At 46.3% G+C, this 11592-nt stretch overlaps 2 protein-coding genes across 2 annotated transcripts in view; one reads left to right on the forward strand and one right to left on the reverse strand.

Moving 5' to 3' along the window:
• Positions 1-1857, reverse strand: part of LOC311321255 (gamma-tubulin complex component 3 homolog) — a gene marked incomplete at both ends in the record, with an annotated part of 11155 nt that extends 9298 nt beyond the window's left edge. The window contains one exon of the mRNA XM_084453200.1: positions 1620-1857. Within this exon, the coding sequence (XP_084309326.1) occupies positions 1620-1857 (238 nt within the window). The remainder of the gene's footprint in view (positions 1-1619) is intronic.
• A 1808-nt stretch (positions 1858-3665) lies between these two features.
• On the forward strand, positions 3666-5180 carry nudt7 (nudix (nucleoside diphosphate linked moiety X)-type motif 7). Its single transcript, XM_084452599.1, has 3 exons — positions 3666-3900; positions 4351-4509; positions 4614-5180. Exons 1-3 carry the CDS (start codon positions 3745-3747, stop codon positions 4965-4967), a joined length of 669 nt encoding a protein of 222 aa, XP_084308725.1. The 5' UTR covers positions 3666-3744; the 3' UTR covers positions 4968-5180.
• Positions 5181-11592: the final 6412 nt, after the last annotated feature.

An 11592-nucleotide genomic window follows, 5' to 3' on the forward strand; every position in this document is an offset into this window, starting at 1 on the left:
AGGGGGGCGTGGTTGTGGAGTAGGGGGAAGAGGAGGAGGAGTAGGGGGGTGTGGTGGTGGAGTAGGGGGAAGAGGAGGAGGAGTAGGGGGGCGTGGTTGTGGAGTAGGGGGAAGAGGAGGAGGAGTAGGGGGGTGTGGTGGTGGAGTAGGGGGAAGAGGAAGAGGAGTAGGGGGGCGTGGTTGTGGAGTAGGGGGAAGAGGAGGAGGAGTAGGGGGGCGTGGTTGTGGAGTAGGGGGAGGAGGAGGAGGAGTAGGGGGGCGTGGTGGTTGTGGAGTAGGGGGAAGAGGAGGAGGAGTAGGGGGGCGTGGTGGTGGTGGAGTAGGGGGAGGAGGAGGAGGAGTAGGGGGGCGTGGTGGTTGTGGAGTAGGGGGAAGAGGAGGAGGAGTAGGGGGGCGTGGTGGTTGTGGAGTAGGGGGAGGAGGAAGAGGAGTAGGGGGGCGTGGTGGTTGTGGAGTAGGGGGAGGAGGAAGAGGAGTAGGGGGAAGAGGAGGAGTAGTAGGGGGAGGAGGAAGAGGAGTAGGGGGAAGAGGAGGAGGAGTAGGGGGGCGTGGTGGTTGTGGAGTAGGGGGAGGAGGAAGAGGAGTAGGGGGAGGAGGAGGAGTAGTAGGGGGGCGTGGTGGTTGTGGAGTAGGGGGAGGAGGAGGAGTAGTAGGGGGGCGTGGTGGTGGAGTTGGGGGAGGAGGAGGAGTAGTAGGGGGGCGTGGTGGTTGTGGAGTAGGGGGAGGAGGAGGAGTAGTAGGGGGGCGTGGTTGTGGAGTAGGGGGAGGAGGAAGAGGAGTAGGGGGGCGTGGTGGTGGTGGAGTAGGGGGAGGAGGAAGAGGAGTAGGGGGGCGTGGTGGTGGTGGAGTAGGGGGAGGAGGAAGAGGAGTAGGGGGGCGTGGTGGTGGTGGAGTAGGGGGAGGAGGAGGAGTAGTAGGGGGGCGTTGTGGTGGTGGAGTAGGGGGAGGAGGAGGAGTAGTAGGGGGGCGTTGTGGTGGTGGAGTAGGGGGAAGAGGAGAGACAGATGGAGCTGTGATAGAAGGGACTGCGTCAGACAGGGCTGTGTCAGGTGTCCTCTTCATCAGAGAGTCCGAGGTGGAAGAGGTCGCCCCTTGACAGATTTCTTCCCACCTCTCACGAATGAGCCTCCGACGCTGAGAGAGCTCCAGGTCTCGTCTCCAGTGGCACTTGGGTGATCGTGGAACATCGGAGTCAGATTGTCCCTTTAGCGCCACCCCACTAGACGCCATGGGGGTGGATAAGGCGCTAGCAGGGCTGTCAACTCTACTGGTCCTGGTCATGGAAAGTGGTCGACTGACAGATGGAGCTGTGTCAGCGGCCCTCTTAACCATAGAGTCCAAGGTGGAAATGGCCGACCCTTGAAAGACTCCCTCCCACTTCTTGCGGAAAAGCCTCCGACGCCGAGAGAGCTCCATACCTCGCCTCCAGTGGGGCTCGGGTGATCGTGGAAGGTCCTGGTCAGATTGTCCCTTTACCAGCACACCACTAGACGCCATGGGGGTGGATAAGGCGCTAGCGGGGCTGTCAACTCTACTTGTCCTGGTGATCGTGAATGGTGGTCTGACAGATGGGGCTGTGTCAGACGGGGCTGTGTCAAATGCACAACAGAGCCTCTGACAGCGAAGCAGCACCAGACGCTCCCTGTCGGCCTTGGCTGAGAGAGGAACGTTCAGCTCTGATTTGCCCTTTGAACTTTTGCCCTTGTGTGTTGGGAAGGGCTTGGCGACGCCGCCAGGTGGCACGTGGGCGAAGCCTCTACTCATCTCAGACACTGGGTCTTGTCCACGGCCCCCCGGATCATAGGAGTCAGAACCTGAATCGTCTTGTCCTCGACAGTCCCAGTGGCGCTCATGCATCTGCATTAGCTCGTCCAGATGGGCAGAGCAGCTGTCGACCGTCACACTGTCCTGCTGGGCCCTTTTGAGATACAACAAAATAAAATAAAATAAAATGACTTGATGATTTCAGTACACTTGTACAATCAAAATGCATCATACCACACATTTTACACATAAACACACACATCTCACACATGCATGCACACGCGCACGCACAAACAAACACACATACACACACATACACACACATACACACATGGTTGGATACACTGAAAAAAACATTATCAACTTACCAATCAATGTCTTCAAGGTTTTCATCCTAATTCATAAAGGAAATACCAGATGGATGTTGAGGTCATTAAGGCTTCACAAAGACATAACAGCTTCTGTAATTGTTTGAATTTTAAATGATTAAAGTACAATGCAACTTTGATTACCAACCTCAATGTTTCGGTGGCGATTTCTCCATTGATCAAACAGCCAAGACACGATCAGGATCATAGAGAGAGCGGTCACAACTGCCGTGAAGAGGAATTCCAGATCAAGATCCTGGGACGGGGTTGTCTGAGAGGGCGTCGCCGCAGGACCATGTCCACACGGCACCCTCTCTCGGGTTTTAAAAACATTAGTTATTACACTAGCGAACACTAGTGCAATCTTTAGCCACATGTTTGTCTCATCGCGAACACCGCACTGAGGCTTGTTCACTTGTTACAGCAGTATATATACCTTGCCGCTGTGACGTCAACATGTTACGCCGTAGTGCCCGTGATGTCACAGACCGGATAGAACACTGTGATTTGACGGCTAGTCCAGGCGGCTATAATTGAAATAAATGTAGGGCTAGATTTAAATAGATTTAAGCTATTTTCTTTTTGCTTAAGACCCAACGATACCCCTTATTTAATACACTCCGACATTCAGAATTAAATAGGAGCGCTGGTCGGATAACAACAGATAGCATAGTGTCCGTAGAGATGTCACTCAGTGCTGCAGTCGTTAATTGTCCACGTTTTCGATAGAGATGGATAGGCATTATTGGCGATAGGCTATTAAATAAGGGTAATCGCTCTCTATGAATCATTCATATTCAAGGGCGTTTTGTTATTTTGAAGACTACTCGTAGGCTAGCAGTAGGATTTGAAAGGAGCCCAAGACAGAGGCGCGCTGCGCTCCTGACCCCCGAGTGCACAGCCCATGATCCCATGAGAGAGAGCGGTGTCGTGTGGCCGATTAAAGCCCCCGGGTCCTGTTATTCTGTTCATAAAGTAGCCTACTTTGAGACACAACCTCAAAGTGCTGACAATACGGTTTGTCTTCTCGTTCCGTTAACATTAGGCCTACCTCAGTCCCTGAACAGCCGCGAACCCAACCAAAACAGGTTTGATGAAGACCGTTTGGAGACCAGTGCTATGGATGTAGGAGCACGGCACACGTGCTGGGATCGAACCGGGGATCTCGCGACCCCCAGCTGTCATTCTATCTCCCGAGCCACGGGACGCACAGGGTCACTTCGAGCGCGTGCCACTCACCGCCCTGAAGGAAGGGACCGTATTTCTTCGCAGGAAGCAGTCTGTAAGTATGTCTCATGTGCACAATACACCCCAATACAGGAGGACTCGACTGCTGCCTCCTGCCTCTTCCTTAAAACGTTACATTTGCTTTTTGCATAACCTTTATTTTGAAATTCCAGTGAAGAACACGATCGGATAGTTCTTGTAGGCGGAAACACGGAAGCGAAAGTAGGCTACCCTACAAGTCCCACAATTATTATTGGCTACGATAAATTAAGCTAACCTTCGATAGACCCGAGTGATGTTGTACGATCACTGCAGGAGAGGAGACTAGTAGCCTACAACGTTTGCTTTATTTAATGCTTCACTTCGGCCAAAGTGACAGACAGCCATGGACATAAGAGAAAAGACTATTGCCATATTGAAACCGTATGAAATCGGGAGCAAGTTATCGTATTTACCTGTCCTGCCCAGAGCGGCCGTGTTAATACCATTGTTCGTGAAGGACGGGGAGCTGCACGTGCTGATGACTCTACGCGCGTTAGAGGTCAGCATGCATGACCCTGCCTGTAGCTGTGTGTGTGTGCGTGTGTATTATGAGCTCTGTAGCTGTGTGTGTGTATTATGAGCTCTGTAGCTGTGTGTGTGTGCGTGTGTATTATGAGCTCTAGCTGTGTGTGTTTGCGTGTGTATTATGAGCTCTGTAGCTGTGTGTATGTGCGTGTATTATGAGCTCTAGCTGTGTGTGTGTGTGCGTGTGTATTATGAGCTCTGTAGCTGTGTGTGTGTGCGTGTGTATTATGAGCTCTAGCTGTGTGTGTGTGCGTGTGTATTATGAGCTCTGTAGCTGTGTGTATGTGCGTGTGTATTATGAGCTCTAGCTGTGTGTGTGTGCGTGTGTATTATGAGCTCTGTAGCTGTGTGTATGTGCGTGTGTATTATGAGCTCTGTAGCTGTGTGTGTGTGCGTGTGTATGATGAGCTCCGTGTCACTGCAGCTGAGGACCAATGCCGGAGAGGTGTGTTTCCCCGGCGGAAAGAGGGACCCGAGGGACGTGGATGACGTGGCAACAGCGCTGCGTGAGGCGGAGGAGGAGATAGGCCTTCCCCAGGACCAGGTGGAGGTGGTCTGCTCACTGGTACCCATCATGAACAAGGTATGGAGGTGGAGGGGTCGCTGTCATCACACACACACCCTGTTTGAATGATACTCAGAACATTTTGAAACATGAACAAATCGTCCCCTGCTTGTCCCCTGCAGAGTGGCCTGCTGGTGACCCCTGTGGTCGGCTTCATCCAGGAGACATTCTGCCCGTGCCCTAACCCCTCCGAGGTCAGCCATGTGTTCACAGTCCCCCTGGAGTTCTTCACCAGACGGGCAGACCACTCTGTCTTCAGCTTCCCCAGGAAGGGGGGCCTGCGCTTCCACAGCTTCCTGTACAGAGATCCAGCCTCGGGCAGGAGCTACCAGGTCTGGGGCCTCACAGCTGTGCTGGCCATCCTAGTGGCAGTCCTCGCGCTCAGGAATAAGCCGGAGTTCCATGTTGGTTTTGACTCGGACAGCCACATGACTTTCTTCCAAGACAGCCTGAACAAGAGGGTCAGTAAGCTATGACGGCCATCTTGTTTTGTTGTTGTTGTAGGCTACAATAGATGGAACAATGGAGGACAAACAGGGGGAATAATGTCTTATATAAAACAAACAGTGACCATGGATAGAATGGTTGACAGCAGAAGACATATAGGCCTAAAGAATTTCAGTTGTTCTCGTAACAGTGACAAAGCTGTATTCTCTGCTATTTAAACTGTTTTGCTCCCTTGATTAATGGATACATTCCTTGTACATCCTAATCACTTAAATTATTAACTGAAGTTAATAGATTTTTTTGCTCTGCAAAGTATTTACTAAATAATATACTGTAAAAGTCTGTTTTATATACTCTGTATGTATACAGTAATTTGGATACTTGTACTGTATACTTACTAAGCAGCATGCTATCACAGCTGTAACATACAGTAGGCTCCAAAATTACTGGCACCCCTGACTGGCACAGCATAAAAAATATAAATAATATACTAATAATAATATAATAATAATATACTAGAGAAACTGAATATACCAACTTGTGTGAAATACTGTACTTTATTAATGTTTCAATAGAATCAACCAAAATCATATCAATTATTTAATGCCACTCAGCCCACAGATTTTGTCCTGGACAAGCCCTTAACATGGGTTACATTTGCAAACTCATAACTGTTGGACTAAAAGTAACCAGCTTTCAAAAGAGACAAAAGGAACCTCAGCATTTAGACTACTAATTTTGTATGATTAATTGAACTTCGATAACAATCTCTGTTTCGATGCCAAACATGCTGATGCTGTATCTGACCAAAAAGTTACATCTCATGTGACCAGTGCATCTTCATGAACCAGTCATAATTTTGATGACATTTGGCTCCAAGTTACTTCTGTGTCTCTTGATCAGAAAAGGCTTTCTTCTGGCAACCCTTGCAAAGAGCCTGTAGTTGTGGAGGTGGCATCTGATGGTACTTTTTGAAACCTAGTGACCCCTAGACGCCACCAAGGCCTGACATTCTTTCAAAGTGATTCTTGGGGATTTTTTGCTTCTCACCATCCTCAGTACCCTGGGGGGAAACATGCAGTTGTCTCCAATACCCATGGTGTTCAATGGTTCCATGTCTTTTGATTAAAAAAATAAAATAATTTGCCCTGACAGTGCTCAGTGGTGTATTCAATCATTTGTGGATCTTTTTGTAGCCATAACCAGATTCATTATGGTCAAGTAGGGTCCGTGGTGTGGACAGTGGCGTGGTGGCAAGACTCCGCCCCCTCGCGTCATATTGGGTCAGGGGCTGTGGACCCCTCTATAAACCCTTTATACACATTATTTAACCTTTCAATTCTCTTCACTTACATAAACAGACAGTGGGTGTGTGGTCTCTGAAATAATAAAGAAATATAATGTATAACAGAAATACTTACACAAATAAACTAAATAGTCTAACTCAAATACTCATTGAATTGCTGAAACTGAACAAGGAACAGTCTATCTAAGCCTGTTGCTGCCCACTGGAAACACAGTCTATCTAAGCCTGTTGCTGCCCATTGTAAAAGGAACAGTCTATCTAAGTCTTTTGCTGCCCACTGAAGAAGGAACAGTCTATCTAAGCCTGTTGCTGCCCTCCTGTGGCTGAAAACGGTAAATGCTCTTGTGGTAGCACACAGAACTGCAGGTTCTGGACCAACCGTCTATCTAAGCCTGTTGCTGCTCTCCTGTGGCCAAAAACGGTAAATGCTCTTGTGGTCGCAACATAGAACTGCAGGTTCTGGGACCACTGCCTCTTGTGGTAGCAACATAGAACTGCAGGTCAACAATGGGACAAAGGGAAAAAGGGAGTAATGACTACTGGACATTTGCTATTCTAGCTGTGCGGCTGGCCAGCCACACACAAAAATATATACATAATTCGGATTGTGATTGAAAATTAACTATGATCACCAGAATCAATAAAGTGTGTCTCCAAGTATATCATATTTAATGCATTCTACTAACTTTTCGATGTAGACCGAGATAGAATTTTTCTGAAAATGTGCTATGAGAAATCCCATTCATCCTTTCGGCATTAGGAACACCACCGCTAGGGGGCGATGAGATTACTTTCCCTCCCTATATACCACGGGTTGTGTTGCAGCCGAGTGCCGTCGACCAGCACAACCCGTGGCATATTGGCCATACACCACAACCCTCGAGTGAGTAATTGCTTTTCTACAATGGTTACTTCATCAGGAAACATATATGGGATAAATAGCTACTATTTGAGTGTCTTATTATCGATTTTAGTTAACTCCGCCAAGAAATATAGTTCCTAAAACTCACGTTGCTAAGTTTCAAGTTTCAAAACGATGGATGAGCCCTAGCAACCAAAACTAAATACTCCTGACCAACCTAGCTATCCATGAACGAAGTGTAGCCTACCTTTGCTGTGCAACTGCGAGTTGCAAAAGAGGTGATGGTGATACACAGGCTACACGGTCGACTGTAGCTCAGTTGTTAGAGCGGGTCGTTCAATGATCGAAGGGTCAGTGGTTCGAATCCCAGCTCCGACTGTCCACATGTCGAAGTGTCCTTGAGCAAGACACCTAACCCCAAATTGCTCCCAATGAGCAGGTTAGCACCTTGCATGGCAGCTACCGCCATTGGTGTGTGAATGTGTGTGTGAATGGGTGAATGAGAGGCCATTGTAAAGCGCTTTGAGTGCCGCTAAGGTGGCAAAGCGCTATATAAGTGCAGTCCATTTACCATTTACAGGAGGGATAGAATTCAAAACTGACATTGAATGTTTCCATTTTTCTTGAGGAGAAACCGTAGCTAGTGTAACCAACAGACGACAGTGATATTTGGCGCAGTAATATCTCACATAGGAACTTTGTAAGGAAGCTTTGCCCGTGGTATATCGTCAATATACAACGGCTCTTAACCAATCAGATTGCGAGATCGGAACTACCCGTTTGACCCATACAAGGAGCCAAAGACCGTAATATATTTATTAAGTCATTTAATGTAGCAGCAGGGTAACAGCAATATAAGAATATACAAATGTCCAGATAAAGGCTAAATACATGATAATAACCAAACGTATGATGAAAAACAGAGTGGTCTTGGTCCCTGAAGCTCGGCCTTCAGGTTGAATACTGAAACTGCACCTGCAAAGAACAGCCCTGACCTGACCGGACTGAGGGAGGCGAAGCTAACCAATATCACATCACACAAAGCTCACACTATTGGCAATAGGAGCATTTCATTAGGGTTTCTCCTTTTGATCTCCAGTCAAGCTGTTCACATTATTAACAACATTTATGCCGACAACTAGCACTCGCACTCAAGACCTCCAAATCTCTTTTCCCTTTTACCCCATTGTTATGAATCTCAAATAGAATCAGGGGTTCAACCAGATGGGAACCAGACACACGTTCAGCTGCACAGCAGTTCTTTGTTGCAATAGATTTTCAACCACTGTGGGATAAAGTCAGAACAAATGAAAAGCTAAAACTCAGCGCCTAACACTCAGCAGCTGGTCGAGGGTTAGGGATGAAGTAGCACAGCAACGGTTTAGTCATCAAGGCACACAACCACTCATATCCAAGACACCCCTGCAGTATATTTCACATTTAAATACACACGGATTATTACTATTGATATAAGAAAGACATACATCTGTGTGCCATTTGTGTGCTATTTTGCCACTATTAGCTAACATTTGCAGAAGTACTTTAGATAAAAGTAGCCTTGCGTGATGTCTAATATGACATTTCTGGAGTTTGAAAACATGAAACTAGACTTTACAACCACAACAAGATTAAGTAGTTCACAGATGTACAAAGGCTCCATATTAGGCTGTCCCTAATGTCATCTCTAAAAACGGTACTTCAGAATTGGTCAGGTGCTGGACATAGAGCCCCACCATGAGGTAAAATACATTCATCAGACGGATCCAGAGCTCAGCTTTGTGTTGGAATGGCTTTGAGAGGCAGTGCTCTTGCACACCATCATCCTCAGTGATAGAATGTGACACCTATATATCACTAACCCTACTGTGTTGAGGTCCACTTATATATCACTAACCCGACTATGTTGAGGCCCACTCATATATAACTAGGGTTGCAGTGGGGCAGAAAATGTCTGGTAAATTTCAGAAATTTACCATGGGAAGTTAGGCTCGGGAATTTTGAAAATGTTGACCTTTTATTGTAGCCTGTAATAGTTTTTTTTTCCAACAACTTTGTATTTGTAATGTATTTTATACATTTATTTTAGAATTTTATCCCGTTTTCACCCAATTTGGTAGACATAACCCAGCTGGTCGGCAATGTGAAAGGGAGAGACAACTCCTTGACTATCTCTGCTTGCAACCGTAATTTCGACACCAGATAGGGTTGCTATTGTGCAACGAACCCTCAAGCCAAGATTAAACTAACCACCCTTAGGGAGCAGCGGCCCAATAGGCCACTCCCTCTGGGATCCGGCCATACTCAGATGTGGGCCGCCGGTCCCTGGTGGGCAGCTGCACCGGAACACAATGCATTAGACCACTACACCCCCGCAGACCCCTATAACAGGGAACTTAAATGTAGCCTAGTTGGGAGAAAAAAACATAAAATGCAATTCTAGATCTTGCAGCATGATCTTGGTTAAACAACCTGATTTAATGCAAATTCAATTGAATTTCAACTCTACACTGTGAATTCCTCCATCACATGTGCAGTGCATTCTTCTATCATATGCACAGCTAATTCCCAGCATCCTGCACACTAAGAGGGCTGTAAAACCCATTAACGTTTTACTTCACAAAAAAATTGTATTAGAAATGTTTGCCTGCATGTCTGCTTATGACAAAACCAAAAAACAAAGCAAAGTTTCCAGCTTTGAATATTCCCGGAATTTTGCAACCCTATTATCACTAACTCTACCATGTTGATGCCCACTTATCACCAGCCCTCCCGTGTTGATGCCCACTTATCACCAGCCCTCCCGTGTTGATGCCCACTTATCACCAGCCCTCCCGTGTTGATGCCCACTTATCACCAGCCCTCCCGTGTTGATGCCCACTTATCACCAGCCCTCCCGTGTTGATGCCCACTTACAGTATATATCACTAACGCTACTGTGTCGAAGCCCAACTCCTGCCTCCAATGGTTTTCTGTAACTCTACTGTACTTAATCAGGCCAGTGTCTTGTCTTGGACAGGTCGTGGGATCCTCTATCGCAGAGATGACTGCCGATATAGGACAGATTCTAATTATAAACATTCTGATTTTCATGATATTTCTATGGTGTTTCTAAGGGGACTGACCAGCGTTGAGTTGGTATCTGTTCCCCACCTGAAGATCCAGGTTTGGTTCACTTGGTTTCAGACCACTCTGTCAACAATGATACACTGTGCTATACGTGTGCATTAAAACACACTTTTCTGTCATATAAAAATATTTGACTCATGGGTACAAAACTCTAAAGTGGATTTCAAAGTGGATGATTCCTAGATCTGTGGGATCACATGATGCAAACAAGGCATTGTAAACAAATACATGTATCATAACATGGAAGTATTTATGATGAACTTGGCTAGGGATGATGTCAACCTGCTACTGGTAGATATGGTCAGCACAGCAGTACTACTGTATCATGTATCGACAGACTAGTTAAACGTTTAATGTTAAAAAAATCAAATGTAAATATACAATGGAGGGAAATATCACTACTTAATACCTTCATGTCTTTTCAAAGTTTTGTACAAAAACATAATGTTAAATATTCATGACAAAGCTGATGAGTAAACAACAATAACAGATAAGAAAGGAGTTCTGGTCTGCCCGAATGCACTCCCCTGCAAACCTCCATCACAGCTGCTACTCCACAATCACCAGGAGATGCCTGTCAGTACTACTCTGTTCCAAACACAGACCAGGCTTTACCAGGAGATGCCTGTCAGTACTGCTCTCTGTTCCAAACACAGACCAGGCTTTACCAGGAGATGCCTGTCAGTACTGCTCTCTGTTCCAAACACAGACCAGGCTTTACCAGGAGATGCCTGTCAGTACTACTCTGTTCCAAACACAGACCAGGCTTTACCAGATGCTTCTCTGTACTACTCACTGTTCCTGGCCATGAACAAGGCCAGTTCTACTGATACAAACTGTAAGTATAAATATCACATCAGAAGTGGCCATCACTGTACATAGCACCATAGATAACATCAAAATGTAACACAAACAATGCACACTATAAATTGATTATTTAAAATGGTCTGTGAGTGTACAGACACAGAAATGCAAGCATGTGAAACAGTACTCTCATGGACATACTGGACTAGTACTGCTCACCAGGGGAATGGATGGTGATTTAGGGACACTAGCTAGCCTGGCTGGAGTTTCAATACGCAATAATCCAGCAGTGAACACAAGACATTTGTTTGTTTTTTACAAAATGTCTTAACCATGACTCCAAAAATATAGTGACATGAAAAATGTATATGTTGTAAATATATACCTTTACAATGACAGTTTTATACACTATTTAAAAAAAATGGACGTCAACAAGTACCAATGTGCTGGGGTGTGCAGAGCCGGATGAGTATAAGGATTAGCTGGTTACGCAAAACAGTTTATAAAGTGCTAAAGATACAATGTTTATAAAAACCACTTCACTTAATTTCCCCCT

The sequence above is a fragment of the Borostomias antarcticus genome (assembly GCF_949987555.1).
Source record: "Borostomias antarcticus genome assembly, chromosome: 18".
Lineage (NCBI taxonomy): Eukaryota > Metazoa > Chordata > Actinopteri > Stomiiformes > Stomiidae > Borostomias > Borostomias antarcticus.